Genomic DNA, 23,280 nt, shown 5'->3' on the forward strand with positions numbered 1-23,280 from the left:
GAAACAGAGGTTTTGATTGGCTAGTTAAAATCTGTCATTGGAACTAAACTAAAGAGGGCGTGTTCCATTGATACACCGCGGGAAATGGGCACATGTCAGGTGTTTACATTTTGTGATCGGCAGCAGAGATCCCGATGTCAACAGGTAAAACAACAGCATGAGTTATTGAAAGTAAAGTATATTAAGAGTTCAATGCTTTGAAAAATAAATAATAGTATTGGTGTGGGAAAGAATTTACCATCCGACCACCACTTTCCCATCAAATTTATGTAACAAAACAGTATCTTTCTTATTTTATAATTTTACCTGCATATTTTGCTAGATCTTGTTGAATGAATTGAATGAAAATGGCTGTCTGTCTAGTGTCTGTGGACTGTTAGTGTCACAGTGTCAGTGTCACGTTTGACAACTCCCCCCCCCCCCACCCCAACCTGGATATTTTACATGGAATTTTGGAGTGAGCTGGATAATATATTGATGTAGATGGTAGGGATTTGGCTAAAATTGGGTATGGCAAGTGGCATTGAGTTTTCACCAGACCAGAGATTGGGTTTCCAGTACCTTAGTTAATGGGGCGCTTTGAAGTCTAAACACCTTTAAAAAAGTGTTGTCATCTTTCAAAGAAAACAAGAAGTACTGTGCCCCAGTTACCAGGTCGATGTTTACCTAGTTCTAATCTTAGCGATAGGTAAGTGTGTACTGGGCTAAGGTATTCGATAGTGCATCGATGTGCATCAACAGTTTTTTTTATGAAACAATATTACACAAGACATAAGGCTTTCGCCCCATCCGAAGGATGAAGCATTATTAATAAGACAGGTGTCAGGGACAGGGCTCGAAACCACACCCTGCTGAGCTGATCAGAAACTCAAGAGTGTGAGTTCATTACCCTTTACAGCTCGGCCACGACACGCCATTATTATATCATTGGCTATACTTGGTTAGATTCGAACCCACAACCTTGTAATTGCAAGTCCTGCAGTCTAACCACAGTGACGCTAATAATTGACTCTGATCAGTGGCAATTGCTTTTTTCCCCTTAAGATTTTTTCAGTGAAACTACTATTTCCTAAACCTCGTCATGAGTACAACAACAAAGTTCTTCACATCGGGCAGTCCATCGGCCTGGGACAAGGCCCTTGGTCTTTATGGTGAAGTTATCAAGCTCAAAGCATCCAACATTAAGAAGCCGGGTGGAAAGAAAGATCTTCTAGACTTGGACAAATGGTTAGTTGAGCTGCAATAGATTGACTCTTTGAGGGCAGAAATTTCCCCTTTTTTGGGGGTCACCTTAATGGTGCTGTGTTGCCTCCAACTGCCACAAAATTATGAACTTTCACCAAATAACAGCTCGGTCAGGTGCTCTCCATATCTTTGATACTGAGAGAGGGCGCATGGGTGTAGTTACTCGGTGAGAGTTCATAATTCCATGTACAGCCACGGGCCTGCTTTGATCACGACGACATGGCCCCTTTAAAATTAAATTCACATTGATCAAATAGTTGGAGGGTTAAGGGCTGTTCAGCTTTTTAGTTGCACTACATTTAAAAAAGCTTATTTGGGTGAAAGAGCCGCCCTAAAGTGAAAAATCTGTTGATTTTTTAATGTATAATTATTTATGAGTACAATTGGAATTAGCTGTTGCAAACTGCTTACCAACCAAAGATAATATGTGACCCACTCAGTGAAAATGAGTCACATGTCGCCCAATGCAATATTAAGTTATGGACAGTTTAATGTGGAAAATGTAAAAAAAAAAACACAAAAAAAACACTTACTTTTAGGAAATAAAGCTATGAATACCACAATTTTGTGATCATACTTATGTCTAATTTGTATCCTTTTGCACACAATGGTAGTTTAAAATATCATTTCACTTGTAATTCGTTTTTCAAAAAAAATGGTGTAGTGGCTAATTTCAAACGGGAGTAACTCAGCAATGCGATACACCCCAAAGCTTAGACAATCATACCAAATTACTGCTGCTGATGTGTTCTTTCCAGCCATCTCAATTCCTAAATTGCCTACATCTGACTCATTTTCACAGAGCGGGTCACATATAGTTAGTGGCCTGACTGTTCGACCCTAGTAGGGTCTCTCTCGAAGATTCCGCGAGTATGTATTTATATTAGCTTTAAGTATTGTATGAACCAGGGCAGGAATTCCAAAGTAATACGCGACAACAAAAAATCAACTTGTTCATGCTCCCCCCCCTCTCTATCTCTCTCTGTAGGTACCAGGAGGATTTACCAAAGCTTATTCAGGGGCGAAAGCCAAAATACATCACTCATGAAGAAATCACTAAACTCATGAAGTGGAAGTTAACTGTAAGTAATTCAATTGATAGAATTTCATACCCATCAATGGGTTTGTGTGGTGTTTCCATATCAGATGTGCGTCTTGATTCCAACATGTAATATTCGGGAATAAAATAATGAGAGACTCTTCTAAGAAGATGGCTGAATTTTATGATGTCACAAAAGTGTTGGTACGATAATTAGTGAGGTGATGCCGGGTACCAACCACATCTTTGGCTGCAGCATTTGTGAACGGACACCACGGAAATCTAGAAAGCGATTCATAAGTCATTCTAATATTAAAATGTTTTGGGGTGAGAAATTACTTAAGTTTTGCAGCAGCCGCAATGCTTCTCACCAAAATAAATATGGTCATTAATTTTTTGAATATTTACCCATCAATCTATGACCCTATCAATGATTTTCTTTTTTTCGCAGAGAGGAAAATTCCGACCCCGACTGAATGAAATGGTGCAGGAGAACAAACCAGACTTGGTTGAATCCGCCAGCAAGAAGGCCTTCAAGAGCTTACCCAACCTTGAGAAAGCAATCAAGGAAATGACCGTTCTACGAGCAGTCGGGCCGGCCACAGCCTCAGGTAAAGTTAGGTTGCACAAGTCTAGGACCCAGTCTCGTAGGGCTAGAATCTAGAAGCAAAACAAAATTATACCTACCAAAATACTTTGTCACATGTATAATTTGTGACTGGTATCCTGCTAGGTGGGGGGGGGGGGGGGGTTGAGGTGCAAGGGAGGGTTACGGAATGTTGACGATTAAAAGTTGTGTGATAAAGTAAGATTTATATATCTTACATGTATGTTGGGCTTTATGAGTGTCTCGGTCTTTTTCTCTCAGAACCAGAGATGTTCTATAAACGTTTATAGCAAGCAGAGCTTTTCAAGCTAGGCCACCAGACATGCTTAAACCATACCCCAATCAAGGGCCTAGACCCAACCAGGGGCCCTAGACCCAACCAGGGGCCCTTAAGCGGGCCACTGAACCCCACGCCATGAGTGCTTTGACTCTTTTTTTAATGTCTCTTCACATATTAAGTCAGACTGGCACCCCTGCCCAAATGTTGACTGAGAACTAGCAAGCACTTCACTCGATTTGTTATTTGAATTATCCTTTGTCTTGACAGCTATCTTAGCAGCTGGTGCTCCAGAGCATGCCCCCTTCATGGCAGATGAGAGTATGCTACCGATACCAGGCCTGGCACCACTCAAGTACACTCCAGTGCAATATGCACAGTATTCTGCACAGGTGAAAGCTTGCATTACGAGACTCCAGAAAGAAGGTAAAAAATGCATTTCAAAGAGTGCATTTTAAAATGTTATTCATTTGAAAATTGTGTGCATTTTATAGAATGCATTTAAAAATTGTTAGCATTATAAAGAATGCACGATAAGTGTGCGATTTTTGTATGTGCATTACACAACACACAGGACCTACGGCTCTACGTCCCATCTGAAGGAAGCAGCAATAATGGTTTTAAAAGTACTCTTGCTTAAAGGACACAAGTGTCACAGCCGGGATTCGAACCCTAACCAGTTTGAGTTCAGTGCCCGTGTGTATAAATTTCTGTCTTGAACTAAGCTGCCCAAATTGGTCTCCATTCACTTTTTCGTCCGATTATTTTGGTTTTCTCAGATTCATTAGCAGAGTGGACACCACACAAGGTGGAAATCGCACTTTGGACCCACTACATGGCTTCTAAGCTACAACCAAGCCTCTTGGCTCAGCTTGACGATGGGGAGAAGAGGAAGGCATCGGATGATGAGGACCAGAAGGGTGCAAAGAGGTCAAAGAGGGGCGATACCAAGTAGGATTAGGGGGGGGGGGTGGTGACAACAAGAAGACCCATAAGGGATTATAGCCACGTTGTATTGGATCAATATTTAACCCAGACCATATCCCTCCGTTATCTCTGGCGTTTAAGAAAGTTTTGACACATTTCTTGTTTACAGTTGATTTGAAGAAAGATTAAGAATAATATTTCCTATCATATTATGTTTGTATTAAAAATTGTTGAAGGCTATTTTTTTTATAAACCAATATAAACATTTTGTATTGACTGTTGGGAGAGACAAATAAAGCTACCAGACAAAACAGTTTTACACGACCAGTTCATATATTTTATTGGTAATTTGTTATTATTTATTTCTGGTTTGTTGCAATGCTTACAAAGAACAATGTGTAACTTATTAAAAGATCCCCGAGGGCAAAACTCCTGTTGTAATTAAGCCCTACAACTACAAAGTATCATAGGAGAAAACTTCATCTTCAAAGCATTTAGTCTTATTTCAAGATGTTTCAAGCCATACTACTAAGCTTTGCTAGATGCCACAAGTGCTCTCATATACAGACGCCTTTAAACAAGACTAGTTTGTTTGAGAGAGCACTCAATTTGTAAAATAGTGGTGTGATAGTTTTGCCATTATGCCAATACATCTGGGCCAAAATTCATGGCTCCTATTTTTTCAGGAAGCAAATTTGTGTGCTTGCAGGCTTTACGAAATTGGGCCCTGATGGTTGAATTTGGATTTACATATCACAACACTTGTGATTATCAACAATGGGAAAAAAAACCTATTGAGGTGGGTGATTATTGTTTGTCATCGAGACTGAAGAAGTTGAATATGGTTGAAAAAGGTGTAAACGCACAACACTACACTAAAACCTGAAAAGTTGTCTGGGAAAAGTAACACCACATAGTTGATTCTACTTGATTATAAATAAACATGTTTAACCAATCTACAACATTTACTTGAGACTCAAAAGTTAATGCAGAATTCAATCATTTAAGACTTGGTTTGAACAATAAAAGGGGCCATTAGAGACTTAGTTTAGAAACCGAAATGACAAAGGAGTAATTTTTGTGCGTATCAATTGAAATTTGCGCGTATCGGCACACAATCCACATGATCGTTTGTGCATGGGGTGGCCCCGGATGCCTTTAAATTGTCCTGTTTTTCTCTCTGATGGAATAGAGCCTGTGTTCACTGGTATCAAGATTGTAGGGTGATCCATACAACTGGCTGTTTAGGCATCTTCGTCTGACAAGGTAAAAAGGAGAAAAACTGCATTTAAAACATAAAATCAAAATAAATTGTGCAAAATTTAAAACGGTAGAATCAATTGAGATTCTGGTCTGTCCCAAGAAAAAACACACTGTCAACTTAAGTTTGTGTTTTGCAGTAATAAACGAGGAGGGGGACAGATTGGGTAAAGTCTCAATAATCTTGGATTGGACAAACAGTCAGACTTTACCCTGAAAATTTAATTCTGAAAGGTTGTCGAAAATGTGGAGCATAATTATATGTCCACGCAGGAAATAGGAATACACAATATGATGACGACGCACTAATGCTTCTCATTTTGGGGCATTACCCTTTTTATTTTTGACATACCACATGACTTTGAAGTGCAAAATGCTTTACACTATCAAATGCTGCTGTAGGCTTCTAACTAGAGGCTGTTGTTGCCATTATTATAAGAGTGATTACCAAATACATACTTTCCCTTTCAACTCTGTATATTCCAAGTTATAACTTGAAAGTCTTTTGAGAAGTTTGGGGATGGTCAGGTTGTCTGTCTCAGATCAAAATAAATATCCTCACGATTTAACATAAGACAGGGATAACTTTGCTCATCATTGAAGACACTGACACACAAAAAAGTTGAAAGATTTTAGTTTGAGAGCCGACTGATTTTGAAGTTCCCACTTTCCCTGTGAAATATTTCCCTCTCAAATGAAGTCATACGTTAAAAAACAGTCTCCGAAACCCTACAAAAAAGCAATCAGCTGATTGTAGCAATTTCTTTCTTATTTAGATTTTGGTAAAATCAACTCTGGTCCAATAAAAATTCTCAGCTACCGCTACCAAAATTCAAGCACTGTATAAACTTTAACATCATTCTGGGGGTTTCTGTAATTAGGTTTGTGTCCTAAATACCAAGAGGAGTGGTGGGGGGGGGGGACTGGGGAGACTGGGGAAGTGGGAGTGTCTTACCATTGTCATCCTCCTCTTCTTCTTCTGAGGACGATTCGTCCGCATCGTCGTCCGAGCTGAAGGTGTTGTCAGGGATGTCATAGATTCGAATCACAGGCTGAAAAACAAAATAAGAAGTAAATACATTTAATCAATCATGTCTAAATTCAAATGATTGTTGTGATTTATAAGTGCCATTATTATATCTCCATGCTGAAACTAATAAGGGAATAAGTGCATCGCAAAACTCATTTGCTCTTTGCAGCCCCGCTTTAACCCTCGAGACCATAGCGGCCAGAAACTGCTTTAACCAAAATGCCTCTAGCGGCCACAAACCTGCAAGATCTGTCCCAAGTTCCACTCAAACAATAAGGTCAAATTATCATGAACTGAAATTTTCCAATGTTTTTTATGTTGCTATTAATTTTAAGAGTGATTACCAATTGTATACCTTCCCTTGCTACTCGGGATGTTCCCAGTTCTCAAACAACTTGAAAATAACTTGAAACCTTTTGAAAAGTTTGGGGATGGTCAGGTTGTCTGTCTCAGATCAAAATAAATATCCTCATGATTTAACATAAGACAGGGATAACTTTGCTCATCATTGAAGACACTGACACAAAACCCTTCCTCATAAAACTATTGAAATCGGATTGGTGAAAATAATAAACATTATTTAATGTTTATAGAGAGCTGAAACATTATAAAGCCCATACTACAAACATTTTTTCTGTAACATAACTTTTTTTTCCTGTTTTCTTTCGAGACATTCATAAAAGTCAATATTAAAAAATTTCGATCTTTTTTTTCTCTCGAAATTGTGGGAAAATCTAATTTTTTTTTTTTTTTACATGATAAAATAAAGAAGGCTGCTCGATCTCCTTTATGTTGGAGTCCTTTGATCTGATAAATCTGCATCATTTAAGGCATTACTTTGTTCTTTAGTTTAAAGAGTATATTTTGAAGTAAATCAATATTAAAAAATCGACATTTGGGGTGGGTGGGTGTATCTAAACGATTTTTTTTTTAACATTGACTGTTATGCATGGCCCCTACCAAGAAAAAAAAAACCAATTGTCTCAAAAACTTAGAAAAAAAGGCATGTGTAGGCATAGGGTGATAATATGGTCCGTAAAACGTTTAGCGCATTTAAAAAAAGGTTTTTGTACAGTCCAGGAATGATATTTGCTCCTTGGAAAAAAAGTACGAAAAATGCTATCGAATCAAAGGCTGACCTACATGTACACATGATGTAGGCTTTAAAAGACTTCTGATTTGTCACAGGGCAAACAAATCGGAAACGGACTAAAAGTAGGAAAAATATCATGCCCGACAGTCACACAAAGGAAGGAAGTAAATTTGAAAGATTCCTCAGACGTCTACCTTCATGGGATCCTTCAGGATGAGGTATTTGCCCTCCTTCAGTTTGAAGCACTTGTCAATGATACAGCGCAGTATACCCCAGGCGTTATCCATGTTCAGATTGATCTGTGACGCCAACTCAACTGGCTTGAACTGCTGGGACCCCAGAATCACATGCTTGGATGAGTCACGTGGGTTCAGGCGGGAAACATACCTATTGATAATAGTAAAAGAACGGTTCTCTTTCAGGTGTCGGGTTTATTTTCCATACCATGTGTACATGTACAATCATAGAGCAAGGGTAAAATGTAAGTGGAAAACTAATTAAAAAACTTAACAGTATGGGGAGGTCGCAGACAGAAAGCCTAGGCTTGTACAGGGTCTGGCCTCTACAAAAAGAATACATATAAATAATAAGTTACAATCATGAGTTTTGAAAATAGATAAATAAGCAATATTCAATATGAAGTTTATTTATTGAACAATTTAATTTAATAATTATTCATAACCTGACAAGTCAAGAAACTAAATTTAAAGTTTCTTTTTATTGAGTGTCTACAGGAATTAGTGTAAATGATTAATCAGTCAATCAATCAATCAATCAATCACTCAATCAATAAATCAATCAGCATTTGTTTCCACAATGTGTGATACATGTACAGTATGCAAAGATATACAAGGTAATACACAACAGAAAATACCGAGTTATAATTGGCTTGAAGAAGCAAAAAAAAGGAATTAGTAAGACGGCTGATTTGATAAGCCGATGCTTGTGGTAATCAGCATGCAGACAGACAGAGACAAGATAAACGGACAAACAGAGGCAAGACAGAAAAAAACAACTTACAAACAACAAAGCCACAACACATGGTTCAAGAAACTTTCACCCTGTCTAAAAGTGATTCCAACAAAGCCAACAACATAAAATTCAAAACTTTTTATCCTGTAAAAGCCACTAAAATCCCAAACTCAGTGATTTGGCTTCACAATGTTGATCGATCTAACAGAATAACTTCTCTTACCCAAACTTGATGTGGTCGGAACCGCTGAGCAGGGCACATACAGTCCACTTGGAGAGCTTGAAGCTGTTGTTCTTCAGCTCGGTGGCTAGCACCGCTCCCCTCTGCGAATCCAGCTTCTGGCGCCATTCGGCAATACCCAGTGACTGTAAAAATAATAGTAACCATAATGAGAATAAGCATTTGTAGAGCACTGTGTATCCAAAATAATATTGCTCAAAGGGTGTAGTACACTAAAAAGTAGAGAGCCAGATCAAGTACATAGGTTTTAAAAGTCTAAAAACGGAACAACTAACACACTACAAAAGGGTAGGACAAAACAGGTAATTCATGTTTTAAACTAGTATCATGGGAACACCACCCATGTACAAACAATTCATAAACCAGTTTGCCATTCTCAGAATAAGATTTCTATCCACAGATTTTTGTATTACTCGGACAGGGATAACTTATTTCATCATTGAACTTAATCACGTTCGCCACGAACCCCCAAAACCCTCATTTAAAACAAAGGACAAGATTGTTTAAAACAGTCAGCAGGTTGTCAGAAGGTCAACAATACAAAACAAAGTACATTTTAAGGAACATTACAGTTTTTGCTTACAAAAAAGTTGTTGGCAGTGTAAGCACTCTATGTAATCAACCTTATACATTAACTGACAAACCTGTAGAAGTTTGAGATTGATTGGTCATCTGGGTCACGAGAAAATAGTGAAAAACAGATTACAAATTTTGCATTGCATCAACTCCAAAACAAAAATGAATAAAATGCTCCCTGAGCGATAAACTCCAAAGGCGAAGTTTATTTCGCATCAGATTATGACATTTCAGACAGAAATATTTCAAGGGATGTGTTCAACTATCATCATCATTAGACCATGTAAGTTTTATGCAAATCTGTGCGCTTCACCAAGTTTTCTTAACAATTCTGTAAGGTTCCTTTAATTTGGCTGATAGGCCTGGAATTACATGAAGGCCACATCCTATGTTACTCTGGTCTTGGCCCCTTCAAAAGTTTCCTTTAGAATTTAACATTTAAAAATGCTTACACTGGTAGCAAATGTTTTGTTACCAACAACCAATTCTGTAATGTTCCTTTAAGCAGCTCTATGAAATAGAGGTAGGGCTGTTATTCTGGTAAACCTAGGACTGCTTGAGCGTACCTTAGAATCCCATTCATTGAGTGTCTTCATACTGATGAACTGATTCTCTCCATTGGAACCCATCATGACGGCATCATGCTCACATCGTACAATCAGATCCAGGTCGTCACCGATGTGGTATTTACGATACCTGATGATCAAAACACAAACATGTCATCATTTATAGATGGAAGTTTGCATCAGGGATAAACACTATTAATTTTGGTTTTACCATCATACACCGATGTGTGTTAGCACTGTATACTCAGTACTTTCCCAGGCTCTGTGAACAAAAAATCACAGGCATGTTACTCATGTGGTATTCGAACCCACGACCTTTGCAATTCTACAGTACAAACACAGAGTAATACAAGCTTATCAACAAAGACTTGTTCCACACTACCACATAAGCTTGGGCGATATCAATTTATTTTATTCCTGATATATCGCCGACAATATATCGCGATATTTGATATAATCGCGATTAATTAAATTTGACATCATCAGTCTTCAAACTCCAAGTGAAAGTTGTAGAAGAGACAGTCATAGCATAAGAGAGGTGTTCTAATGACCTATTCTTCTGGTTTTACTCCAAACCTATGGGGTGCAAGATGTCTCAGCTAGCAAATACATCGCGATATTCAATCGATATTGCGATATATCGCGATTATCGCGATTATCGCGATATATCGCGATATATCGATATTTCGATTAAAACCAAATCCATCCGATATCGAAATTCGTTTCCAAATTAATATCGCGATATTCGATAATATCGTGATATCGCCCAAGCTTACTACCACAATCATATTTTCGTAAAAATTCATTTAAAAAAATAGCATCTGCTAAATGGGTGTGGTACCCAGACCTGCCTCTAGCCACTGGGCAAGCTAGATGATCTAGTGGAAGCTCAAGCAATGCAAAAGGTGCCCTGTGCTTTTGCTGTGGTGCCCTTTTGCAAATTTCCTACACAAGTTTTAAGATTGCCTCATAATAGTGCCCTCTACCAGAGGAAAATAGCTGTATGCCTACAAGAATACAATGTTTAAAGGGTGGCTGCAGTGTTTTTGTTTATTCATTTAAACGATTAAACATGACTTTTTAAACCTGAAATATTTTTTATTATTTTTTATTAAATGCGCAAGTATTTTAAAAATGGTTTTCAAGAGATTAGGGGAACCCACCCTGCCCCTAAAAGGGGCCCCCTGGCTGTGTGCATATAGAGACGTGTGCACTGTGTGGCCTGGTACCTAGGCGCGTGTAATTAGGGACCAGACTCTATTTGCAGACGATATGTTTGAATTTCCGACGTGACGTCGATGGTAGGGGGGCGGTAACAATCCACAAAAAGGGGGGGGGGCATGACTTATTCGCTAATTACGCAAGTCAGATATGTCGGAAATAAACAAAACACATTTTATTGATGTTCAATACATATATCAGAAATAAATGACAGCAAAATTAACTGTTTTATTTGAATTCACTGCAGCATCCCTTTAAGTCTTTGAAGAGGTCTGGGATGGTCAGGTTGTCTATCTCAGTTCACAATAAATATCCTCATGATTTAACATAAGACAGGGATAACTTTGCTCATCATTGAAGACACTGACACAAAACCCTTCCTCTTCAAAAGTAAAAATGCACAAATTGGTGAAGATCAAACAAATGTTGTATTAATTTTTAGTTTGAGAGCTGACTGATTTCGAAGTTCCAAGTATTACAAGCTAATCAACATGGACTTGTTCTACCTGGCCAAACTTTAATTTTTATCAGATTCATTTGAAAAACTAGCATCTACTAATTCGCTGCAGTACCCGATGCCAACACATTGGATTCGGACTGCCTCTAGCTACTGTGCAAGCTCGATGATCTAGTGGTAAGACATCTGCTGGATAGCAACTCAAAGGCTATTGGTTCGAATCCCACGCGAGTGACATACCCGTGTACTTTTTTTTACAGACCTCAGGAAATTAGCAATTATACAGTGCTTAATAAACATCAGTGTAATGGTAAAAACAAATCACAAGATTAATCTTTTTAATTCATAGAGATCACAACAACAAAAACATGACAACATTTTCCATTTTAATGAAGAAATTTAAAGGGACACGTTGCCTTGGATCGGGCGAGTTGGTCTATGAAAGGCATTTAAAATGGTTTGTTATAAAATGTATTTGATCTGAAAGATGTTTTCACTATAGAATATCATGATCCATGTTTGCGTGCGAAACCTCCCTATTATCTTCAAACTGTGTAAGTTTAATGCAAACCTGTGTACATTGTGTTTTGTGTTCTACAAAAAGTAGCTAAACCCTTTGAGATGGTTCCTTCTTCACTTACCTATATCCGACAGAGGCCACCTCTGACTCGTCATCTTCTTGGAAGGGGTTAGGTTGAGCAAACTTATACCGCTCCCCATTCTGTTTGAGCAAGAAAAGAACATGAAAAATAAAAATGAAAAAGCTTTGACTAAAACGATACAAGTGCTTCAGACTTCAGCCTTCAACGGTGGACTACAAAAGACACTTCATCAACAATCTTTATATCCGCCTCTAAAAGGCCTCACCCCAAAACAAACCCGACCAACTAGACTCATTCCACCGAAGCCAGTTACGACAGCTCATTGGTAGCCACATAGAATCTCCAACAAGGCACTCTACCTACGCTGCAAAAGTGGACCGGTCCACATCAAGGTCCTCCCAAGCACGCTGGCAAATATTCGGACATGTCTTGCGGCTTCGGCGAGATGTACCCACTCAATGTTTCGTAGATGAGTACTTCAACCTGGTGGAGTACGCATTCGTATCACTCTACCAGTGGTGCATAGTCAAGTCATATTCAAAACACCACACACTCCAGACATTCAAGAGTTCATTAAAAACACATCTATTCTCTTTTCGCTCATGAACGTCTTTTCCGTAGCTCTCTTACCAGCGCATTGAATTTTGTAAAATGCGCTTTATAAGTCTCGTTTATTATTATTATTATTATAGTGGAGAAGTTCCTGATGCCTGCAAACTAGCGCACATTCATCCACTGTTGAAGAAGTCAACATTGGATCGCGAATCACTACAGAACTACCGTCCTGTGTCTAACCTTTCAGATCTAGTAGAGTGTCACGGCCGAGTGGTTAAGATCATCGAATTCAAGTTCTGGTGCTAATTCACCGGAGTGTGGGTTCGAATCCCGGTCGTGACACTTGTGTCCTTGAGCAAGATACTTTACTATAATTGCTTCTCTCACCCAGGGGTATAAATGGGTACCTGCGAGGGTAGAGGTTGATGTTGTGAATGAAAAGCTTTCGGAGCGCCACGGCAGCTCGGGGCTGTATACTCCCTAATGGGAGCTGAGAAAGATTAAAGGGATGTTTATTGGCCCAATGACCAGGGGACTAATGTAAAGCACATTGATACGGTTTATTGTGAAATGCGCTATATAAGAATTTGTTATTATATTATATTATATTATCTGTCCAAGTTGCTTGATTCATTTTTACTAGGCTTTCTGACTTTCTTTACATCAACAACCTCCTTGATGAATGTCAGTCCGCATACCGCACCAACCATAGCGTTGAATCACTTCTCGTCCATCTTACAAACTGATATTCTCCATGAGATGGATGTTTGCCGGTATCTGTTGCAGTTTTACTAGACCTATCCTCTGCGTTCGACACTTGGTATTCGGGGGTCAGTACTTTACAGGAACGACAGAAGCTGATATGTGTCAACGAGGCCAAGTCTGATCCAGTTTTTCTTAAATGTGGAGTCCCTCAAAGCTCTGTTGGAAAGCCTATGCTATTCTTGATTTACTTAAGTGGCCTATGCCACATCCTTCTCAAGTATGATGTCAAATACCATTGCTATGCAGATGATGTCCAACTTTATATCTAATTCCAACCCAATCAAATAGATGCAAGCTTGAAGCCTGTATTGAAGATGTCACACTATGGATGAGTTCAGATTCTCTCAAACTGAACAATGACATGACAGATATTATACTATTTGGATCTAAGTCTCAGTTAGCTAAGATCAAAATGCGTTCAATATAGTTTGGTTATTAAACCTTCAGGTACATGTAGAAATTTAGGATTAATGTTGGCATATTTCTAAAGTTTGTAAATCTGTCAGGTACCAATTACGGAATTTAGGTTTTATGCGTAAATATCTTTCCCGCTCACTCTTAGTGAAATCCAGTCCAGTGCTTTTAAGGAGGGCAAAACCTACCTTTTTGAGACACTGTTGGGAGAAGTTGTGGTTGATGAAGGTAGCTTCTAGGGCCAAGTTGCGAGGTGAGTTCATGTGATTTCCCTCATCTTGAGGAGTCTCAACTGCCGTCTCGTTCACTGTCAGTAAATCTGCCACAATAGAAAATATACATTCATAAATACCTTGAACCGTGTATCCATTCTGATTGGTCAAGAGAAGATCACGTGGCATGCGATATATACATGCACAAAGGGTTTTTTAATATGACCTGACGACATTGAGTCAAAGAAGGCGCTATTGTACGATTGTTTGGAGCGCACAAACTTCTCGCGTCTTTGGCTTGTGCAGGCTTGAAATTTGCATGCTAAATTTGAAACTTAAATGTGAAACTTAAGCGAGAAGTTACTTAGCGCTCAACACAAAAGAAAATAATCCATCCCCGCCCGTTGTCTAAATGAGGCAAGTTTGTGACGCAGCGGACAAGAAGAGTTTTTAAACGATTTTGTGATGGTGAACGAGTACTGAGTACTGAGTATACAGTGCTAACACACATCGGTGTATGGGTAAAAACCAAAATTAAGATTTTTCAGACAAGACTTTACGTGTTTATTCTGTGTTCATTGTGAAGAGAATTTAAAATGACAAGGATCTATGTGAAAACTGAATGCAAGCCTTGAACTTCCCTCTCGAAGGGGCACAACAACTTTTCTCTGGTGAGGCGCACTTTAATGAGGCCAATGTAAACTTGTATTAGTACTTTGCAAAGGGCACCACAAGGGCTGCTCAAAGACAATGGACACTATTGGTAATTGTCAAAGACCAATCTTCTCACTTGGTGTATCTCAACATATGCATAAAACAACAAACCTGTGAAAATTCAAGCTTGATTGGTCATCGGAGTTGCGAGATAACTATGAAAGCAAAAAACACCCTTGTCACATGAAGTTGTGTGCTTTCATATGGTTGACCTCAAATTCTAAACTTTAGGTCTCGAAATCAAATTCGTGGAAAATCACTTCTTTCTCGAAAACTGCGTCACTTCAGAGGGAGCCGTTTCTCACAATGTTTTATACTATCAACCTCTCCCCATAACTCGTTAGCAAGTGAGGTTTTATGCTGACAATTATTTTGAGTAATTACCAACAGTGTCCACTGCCTTTAATGCATGTCGATTATGCATCCAAAATGAAACACCAGAGTTTGACAAGCGCTATATAAAAACTTAATGTTATTATTATTATATCTTGCCATATGAAACTCACCGAATTCTGGGTCATCTCTCTTGTCAAAGAAGAGCTTGCCTCCAACATGCTGAAAGGAAAATTAAAAAGATTAATTAATCAGAAAGACAACAGTGGCCGACTGTTTTTTATATAGAGCTTTAATTGCACCAAGGGCAGCCCCGATAATACGATGACTTTGCAGTTTGCCATTCTCAGAAAAAGATTTCTATCCACAGATTTTTGAAATACTCGGACAGGGATAACTTATTTCATCATTGAACTTAATCACTATAGACAAGGAAAAGTTTGAGATAATTCATATCTCACCTGTACGACGATATCCCAGGAATAGACAGAGCGTGTACAGCACATCAGAGTAGCCAGGATAATGTCAGTGGCAAACACCTTGCCTTTACTGGCCAGCTACATCATTAAGATTACAAAGTGGAATAGAAAGGAAAGGGGATAAAAATGAAAAAACATATTTCATTATACAAATTTAGATACTATCCATATCCAGTTACTTATTTCTTTTCAGATTACCGGAAAGGAAAAACTGCTGATGGAAGCAGAAAACTCATTAGTTAAAGCAAGTACACCTGCAGACACATAATTGAAGTTTGTTGAAAAAAATGAGGAAAGTTACCAATGTTGCAAATACTTTTTGTTCACGAAAAAATGTTTCAAGTTGGTTTTTCAAACGTTATTTAAATCAACATTGTATTAACTTTTTCAAAGACGTAGGCAGGCTCCGACCCCCTCCCCCTCAAATGCTTTAAAAATTTAAGGTCACTACTCACTAACCACAGCACGCTGTGTTTAGTGCTTGAACAAATCTAAACAATATTTGCAAGCCATTTTGCCTCTTTAATACTCCTACTGTAGGTCCATAACTTGACTGTTGTTCCACTACATTTCTCAGATACACAACATCATCCACATCGATAATTCTTTTAAACATTTTCAGACAGGGATAACTTTTATCATCATAGAAAGGTACTGGGTTCAAGAAGTAAAATTTCAATTTAGAATTTAGAAGAGAGATACTAGTGTAAAGGCCGAGTCACACTGCAGCGATATCGAAAACGATAACGATCACGACGCAAAGAGAACGTACTCTATTGGTTGAATTGCTCCTCGCAGAATACGCACATGCTCATTCAACCAATGGAATGCGTTATCGTTCTCGTTATCGCTGCAGTGGGACCGGACCTTAAGTCTGTATCTTGCCCCAAGATTTCAGCATTACAAAAAGCTCAGTATAGACGATAATTTGTGTACCTTTCTAATGACGGGGTCGTCTGTTGTGGTGACCTTGTGGAAGATCCGGTTGACCCTTGCTAGTCTCCGCTCAGACTTTGTTGTTATCCGATCAAATGTCTTGTCGTAGTACTCCATCTCTCCGCAGGTAACTCTGGAGTTTAAAATGAAAAAACACAAAGGGCAAATCTGATTTCAGTTTCAAAATTCAGTATCATTTGTTTAATCTGCAAACTAAAACTAAAATTTATTAACTCACATATTTGCCCTAATTTTTGTCAACTACTGAATGTAGCAAAAATGAAATTTTTCAGCTGGATGAGATTTGATGTACTTGATGTTTCCTAAACAAACCAAAAGGCTTGGTGCACAGTGTTCTCACTTATTCAAGACCCGGAATCTCCAATGCTACAATGCAATTGTACAGATTTTGTGCGTCACTAGAAATGCAAAACAGCAAGTCTGGATCCAATATGGATTATTCACATTTTTGTCACTTGCCAATTGCTTAACTTCTTTCAAGGCTCAAAGAGATTAAGAGCAAATAATGAAATCATAGAAAAACATCCTGAAAATCACATCCCTGTTCATCACACATCAAAGTGTCTGCTGAATTTGGAAGCCGTTGCGTTTCTGTACCAGTCTCAGAATATACAAATTATCCGCATATTTGAAATTTCTCAGACAGGGATAACAAATTTCATCAATGAAAGGTACGGTTTTTCAATCAACAATTTTATTCAGCGAGGTGTGCAAGGAGCCGTTTTCCCCCAACAATTCTCCTTTTTCATAAATCATGGTGTGCCTAGAATGTGAGAATTTCTTCATTAAAGGCACTGGACACTATTGGTGATTACTCAAAATATAATTGTTAACATAAAAATGAGCAATAGAGAGCTGTTGATAGTATAACACATTGTGAGAACTGGCTCCCTCTGAAGTACCAATTTTTGAGAAAGATGTTATTCCTCACTAAAATATTTTAAGTCCCACTTTAATTAAGTTTTTCTTTGTTCCACACAACACACACAGTTATAAGGAAATGTCTACACTGTGGTTGTCAATACTCACAAGTCTTCTGGATCCGATGCTTCAGGGAAGCGGAGTTTGTTAAGACGAGGAAAGTCAAGCTCTTCTATAACCTCCCATTCTCCTCGCACTTGGACTGAGGCGCTGCGAGCCTTCACGGGGCCCTGATGTGCAAAATTCAAACAAGGAGGGCAAAAAAGGGCATTTATTTCAAAGCCTACTGGTGTTTATTAGATGTACACAGATCTGTGGCCTGACATTTTGACCCCTAGTAGAGACTTTCTTGAAGGCTAAAATAGATGAGACAGATAAACAGAACTCAGTGCACTTATCATAAAGAGAAGGGGTTTGCCCCTGTGTTCCTGGTTTGATTGGCAGCATTGCACCACCGCACCTTGTAAATCATTTCATGGTGCTGTAAGATAATAGGGCTCATACTTCAAAAGCATTGCTCCACATACCTTGCAATGCAAAATACTGAGACAAGTTGAGGTGTGATAAAGTGCTGTACAAGATTCCATTATTTCTATTATTATCCAAATTGTAAGAAACAAAGAGCGTAGTTCAGTGACTTACCGAAGACTTCCAGAAGCGATTGTTGCCCTTGTCCGACCACTTCTGCCGGCCGCGGCCGTACTGCTTCTGCAGTCTGCGCACCTGTCGTTGTCTCTCCTTCTGGGCCTTGGTCAGCGTCTGCATATTCACCTGCTGTCGCTGTTCACGACGCTCACGATCACGACGCATTGTGCGTTGCTGCAAAAATGAAAAAGGGACACTAGTGTTAAACTGCAGTGAGGGCAATGACATGGAAAACGGATCTCTCTCCTTAGAAAAAAATCACACGAGTCAATTTCTACTTCAATATTCCAAAATGCACCCATGCAATGATAAGGGACATGGATACAATGGACCCTTCCCATGAAACATGCTTATTACATTCACGCATGCGTACAGACCCTGTTCGTTGGCAAACACCATAGAGTTGTGCACTAAGCAGACGCGCAATCGCGTGTGCGTCACGCACCCACTAGCCGTGTACAAAACAGCGCGATGTTCCCTCATTTTGCCAACCAAAACGTTAGTGCGCACGCGCTATGTCATGTATGTGCAATTTACATATTTCATGGGAAGGGTCTATTGCCTGGTGTAGTCTTTATGAATTGAAATCACCCAGCTGCTATCTTAGAGGTAACCTGATGGGGAAACAATGGAAGCGCACACATTAATACATGGGGCGCGAAGGATTGGACAAAGAACAGCCCTACTCGAATGACGTCATGTGCTTATTCAGTGAAGAACAAGTTTATAAATTCTGATTCTGGTGCCTTTTTGTACGGTGTGCATCTTGAATCAAAGTTCAATAACCCAAACTTAAGGAAAATATTTTTGTTTTGCTTCTTTACCATTCTCAGAATAAGATTTCTATCCACAGATTTGTTTAGTTACTCGGACAGGGATAACTTATTTCATCATCGAAAGGTACTAACTCACTCTATCTAACAAGTTCCAACACAAAAATTAGTAACCCAACACCCATGGTAATCATGCATGGTGGCATGCCTGTTAGCATGTGCAGCATAATCAGTTCTGCTTAGCAAATTCTGCTTTGCAAATTATGATGTCACCATATAAATCACCATGGCAAAACTAGCACACAGCTTTCCGCGAATTCAATTTCGAGACCTCAGGTTAAGAATTTGAGGTCTTGAAATCAAGCATCTGAAAGCACACAACTTCGTGTGACAAGGTGTTATCTCGCAACTTCGACAACCAATTGAGCTCAAATTTTCAAAGGTTTGTTATTTTATGCATATGTTGAGATACACCAAGTGAGAAGACTGGTCTTGGACAATTACCAATAGTGTCCAGGGGTCTTTAACATAATGAGTAAGAATTGTAAAGTGCATATTCCAGAGATACAATGCACTGCTAAAGAATGCTCAAAAATTTGTCATTTTATGGGCAGGAAGAGAACAGATGCATTTCTTAATTTACACTTCAAAGTCTGGAGTGAGTTGATGTCCGAAGTGATTTGGTTGAGAGTTCCAGCATCGGAACTCAGAAACATGATGAATGCAAGTACCTGAGTGAAGCGCATACGGTTGCGCATGTAGATAGGCTTCTGGGTGCGTGCCGTGTCAACCAGCTGGAACGTTGACTCATCTTGTTCATGGTAGTACGTGTATTGGTTTCCAGAACCAAACTGTGACGAGTACTTGCCTGTGGGCGGTTAAATAAAAGAAACATGTGTTGAATCACATGCCTGGAATTTCATCTTTGAGAGGGCAAGGCCATTTTCTTTTTGCAAGAGGCACTTCTGTTGGAAAATCTTAACAACTATGGTGAACATTTGACGGAGCACCAAGGCCAAGACATGGGGCAACAGCTCCCTGGCCACTCCATGTAAACCCAGCCCAGGAATCTAGGCCTGGGCGAATTATTTGAATATCCGGTTAACGGCGAATAGGTTTTCCTATCCGTAACCGCGAATGCCTTTTTTTCATAACCGGATATCCGCATAGGGCGCGAATAGCTATTTATAAACCGGATAGTTCTGTAATTACAACCAAGTAACCGGATATTCTTTAATATCCGAATATCCGCGGACGCCAGGCGACAACTGATATGAATGTTTTGTCTGAATCCTTATGAAACTTCTATTAAGACAGCATAAAACAGCATAAATTAAGTATTTAACTATGCTCACCTCCGCGAAGAGTTAAAACAATGACATTTCCGACGTATTTTGTTCAAAGATTACAAAAGTTTTCCTTCACGTAGAGTCAATCACGATCAAAAGAAAAAGCAAATCGCCATCTTTAAATTAGATCCAGTCATTTTTATGAATGAACCGAGTGACACTGTCTAAAACTAATATCAATCCGCCCATAAGATCTCATTCACAAACGAACAGCGCCCTCTAGCGGCAAACAAAATAATATTTTGTTTTAAATAGCGCCCTCTAGCGGCGAAAAAACTATTCAAATATCCGGTTAATTTCGGATAGTTGGCTAGCGGTATCCGAATAACAAAATTTCACTATTCGCCCAACACTACAGGAATCAGTGATTTTGAGTGCAAGTCTGGAATTCCGTCTTGAGGAGGGCAAGGCCCTTTTCATTTTGCACAGGGCACTTCCATTTGAGAATCTTAGGTTATGTGAATGTTTTGAAGGGGCACCAAGGCCAAAACCACAGGCAACAGAGGATATGGCCTCCTTGTGTAGCCTCCAGGCCTCGAAATAACCCAGGGCACCCACAGCAATTGCCATGTGCTTTTGCTGTGGAGGCGTTTGCAAAGTTCCAAACCAAAATTACATTTTTCTCATAGAAGTGCCTCTTACCAGAGAAAATGGTTGTGCTTTGCGAAGTTCAAGCCCCGAGCCTCTGTGTTCTTCCAGTCCTGGTTTGTAGTTTTAACGTTTTTATCAAAGTCTTTTGTTTTATATCGCACAATCAAACATATTTTTATACCTTTCTCAGATTATATTTTTTATCCACAGATTTTTTTAAGCCAGGGATAACAAAATTCATCACTGAAAGGAAGTAGAGTTCTTTCCCATAACTTTAAAAAGGAAATTATACTAACTGCCCGAATATTAAGTTTTTCTTACCTAAATATCTTTTGTCTTGATATGTAGCTCCTGTCCAATCTGAAACCTATATGACAAATCAACGTACTTTGTTAAATTATGTAAATATTAACAAGGTCGGATTGGTCAATGCATGAAGTGGTGGAGTTCTTTGGATCAGTCTGTATAAATCCATATTTTTTATGTCGCTTCACATTTTTTCAGAGGGATAAAAAACTCCTGTGGTTGTCTGGGATAGGGCTAAGGGTTTTTCATAGGATTACACCAAAACAAGTATGCACATTTTGTTGCAAGGGTGGAGCAGTATTCCACAGAATTCTTTCCTTGGGACAAAATTTGCACAAAATATAAATGTTGTACTCAATATTTCAAAATGGTCGCATACAGGCAATATGACATGGTATAATGGAGGCAATTGTCTAGTTTTCTTTTAAACCAGGAAAGTTGCCAAATCTGTTTTGAGGATTTTTTTGTATACATTAATTTAATTAAATTCTGATGGGCTGCATTTTGAACAAAGTGCAGTCTGCTTCTTTACAATTCTCAGAATAAGATTTATATCCACAGATTTTTCAACTCGGACAGGGATAACTTATTTCATCATTGAAAGGTTCAACTGTTCTGTCTACTTACTAACCAAACTTCAAAATTTCCCACATTGCGATGGACACCAACGCAACAGAATCGTGGAAATTGATAAATAACATGAAATCGATCTATCTAATTTTACTGAATAAAAACAACAAAAATCAGAGTTCAGCAGGAATCAAATCACTGGATAGATTCAAACAATCAACAATGGAGGTTACGAATACGAGACATCCCCACTAATAATATAGCACATTAGTTGTCAATTTCAACCGTTGCGCTGGCCTCTTTCAATCTAGTTGGACTCTGGAGGATGGAGGGTTGGTTTTTGATTTATTTAAATAAAAGAAGCAAGTTATGTGTATTGTGTTGGGAGAAGGGCCAAGAAGCGGAGGGGGAGGGAGTCCAGGAAACCGTTGGCACTATTTACCATGTTGACTTTGTATGCCAGTTAAGTGAAAAATGGCTGCAGCAAATGCAAGCAGACCACTCCCTAAGTCCTAAAATCAGCAACTTTTTTAGTACTAATTTATTCGCAGGTACCTGCTGGATGGCGTATTTAACTGTACAACGAAATCAGGTTACCAGCGAAAATGAGCAAGAATTGTTCTCCAGAATGTTTTAGAACACTCACCTTTCCTAACCTGTCTCCTTTCGAAAAGGGCTGATAAGGGATATCTTTGAACTTTTCCGGCACCGCACATGGCCCCCACCCAGTAGGGTTCTCCTGGATCACAGGAGCAACGAAGTTCGCCGTCATTTCAGGCGTATTTCTTCACCAGATTGTTCACGAAAAGCCTATCTCTCTGCCGCCATGTGTGAGGAAATAATTTGGACTTATTCCCGCCACTGCACATTTTGTGTATACCATTCGCCGTGCAAGCATGAGTGCTACACCGGAACCAGACTCTATACTTTTTATGAATACTGCCCTCTGTTGACTGTGGGGAAAATACGTCACAACCACCCGCAAACAATAATACCCCCCCCCCCCCTTCCCCACCAAAATGAAGTTTAGCTTTTACCTAACATTCCCATGAAAGGTGCACAACTTCATTCTGTTATAGGTGATATTGGGGAGCATAATGACACATTCTACCAATTGCGTGACCCCATAACGTCATTATTACAAATAATTTGAGGGCCAACATGACGATAATGATCAGTTTGGCACATAACAAATGTTGGCCTATTTTGAATGGGTGCAACCATTTCCACACAAACTTCCTGACCTTTGGAAATCGTCAAAAAATTCACGGTTTTCTCGACAGGAACGCACAAAATGTGGACGATATTTCATATGAAGTCCTACCCCAAATCCTACCATTGATTTCACCTTGAAACTCCATTGCCTTTGCTATTAAAAGTTTCAACTTTGGGATTTCGTTAAATAATAATGAACCACTTTAGTTGACACACAACTAAGTGTAGATGTAATCCCCATCGTTTTGCAAAATGTGATAATGTCGTGCCAAAAAATTGCATCAGTTCGCTACATTTTTAGAGCATGAAATCAAATATTAAAGTTTGGCACTCATACATTGAAAGTTAGAGACAAACCACACAGGCTA

The 23,280-nt window shown here is 39.0% G+C and overlaps 2 protein-coding genes and 7 non-coding genes across 9 annotated transcripts; 1 reads left to right on the top strand and 8 right to left on the bottom strand.

The window, feature by feature from the left end:
- Window positions 1–47: 47 nt before the first annotated feature.
- Window positions 48–4,873, top strand: LOC117292176. Its single transcript, XM_033774115.1, has 6 exons — window positions 48–144; window positions 1,045–1,227; window positions 2,234–2,327; window positions 2,736–2,895; window positions 3,439–3,594; window positions 3,948–4,873. Exons 2-6 carry the CDS (start codon window positions 1,082–1,084, stop codon window positions 4,121–4,123), a joined length of 732 nt encoding a protein of 243 aa, XP_033630006.1. The 5' UTR covers window positions 48–144; window positions 1,045–1,081; the 3' UTR covers window positions 4,124–4,873.
- On the bottom strand, window positions 4,426–22,554 carry LOC117292175 (eukaryotic translation initiation factor 3 subunit D-like). The gene is made up of 15 exons (XM_033774114.1): window positions 22,344–22,554; window positions 21,143–21,188; window positions 19,613–19,749; window positions 18,106–18,282; window positions 17,572–17,693; window positions 16,522–16,654; window positions 15,568–15,663; window positions 15,280–15,328; window positions 14,036–14,166; window positions 12,153–12,232; window positions 9,834–9,963; window positions 8,674–8,816; window positions 7,673–7,865; window positions 6,311–6,407; window positions 4,426–5,353 (listed from the first exon to the last, which is right to left on the bottom strand). The coding sequence occupies exons 1-15, from the start codon at window positions 22,467–22,469 to the stop codon at window positions 5,340–5,342; spliced, it is 1,674 nt and encodes a 557-aa protein (XP_033630005.1). The 5' UTR covers window positions 22,470–22,554; the 3' UTR covers window positions 4,426–5,339.
- Window positions 9,061–9,139, bottom strand: LOC117293158. Its single transcript, XR_004519368.1, has one exon. It is a non-coding gene; the product is annotated as a small nucleolar RNA R38 (small nucleolar RNA).
- Window positions 15,446–15,524, bottom strand: LOC117293159. Its single transcript, XR_004519369.1, has one exon. It is a non-coding gene; the product is annotated as a small nucleolar RNA R38 (small nucleolar RNA).
- On the bottom strand, window positions 16,152–16,238 carry LOC117293154. The gene has a single exon (XR_004519364.1). It is a non-coding gene; the product is annotated as a small nucleolar RNA R38 (small nucleolar RNA).
- On the bottom strand, window positions 17,138–17,215 carry LOC117293156. The gene has a single exon (XR_004519366.1). It is a non-coding gene; the product is annotated as a small nucleolar RNA R38 (small nucleolar RNA).
- LOC117293160 lies at window positions 18,931–19,010 on the bottom strand. The gene has a single exon (XR_004519370.1). It is a non-coding gene; the product is annotated as a small nucleolar RNA R38 (small nucleolar RNA).
- LOC117293157 lies at window positions 21,001–21,073 on the bottom strand. Its single transcript, XR_004519367.1, has one exon. It is a non-coding gene; the product is annotated as a small nucleolar RNA R38 (small nucleolar RNA).
- LOC117293155 lies at window positions 21,658–21,733 on the bottom strand. Its single transcript, XR_004519365.1, has one exon. It is a non-coding gene; the product is annotated as a small nucleolar RNA R38 (small nucleolar RNA).
- Window positions 22,555–23,280: the final 726 nt, after the last annotated feature.

The sequence above is a fragment of the Asterias rubens genome, chromosome 7 (assembly GCF_902459465.1).
Source record: "Asterias rubens chromosome 7, eAstRub1.3, whole genome shotgun sequence".
Classification (NCBI taxonomy): Eukaryota; Metazoa; Echinodermata; class Asteroidea; order Forcipulatida; family Asteriidae; genus Asterias; species Asterias rubens.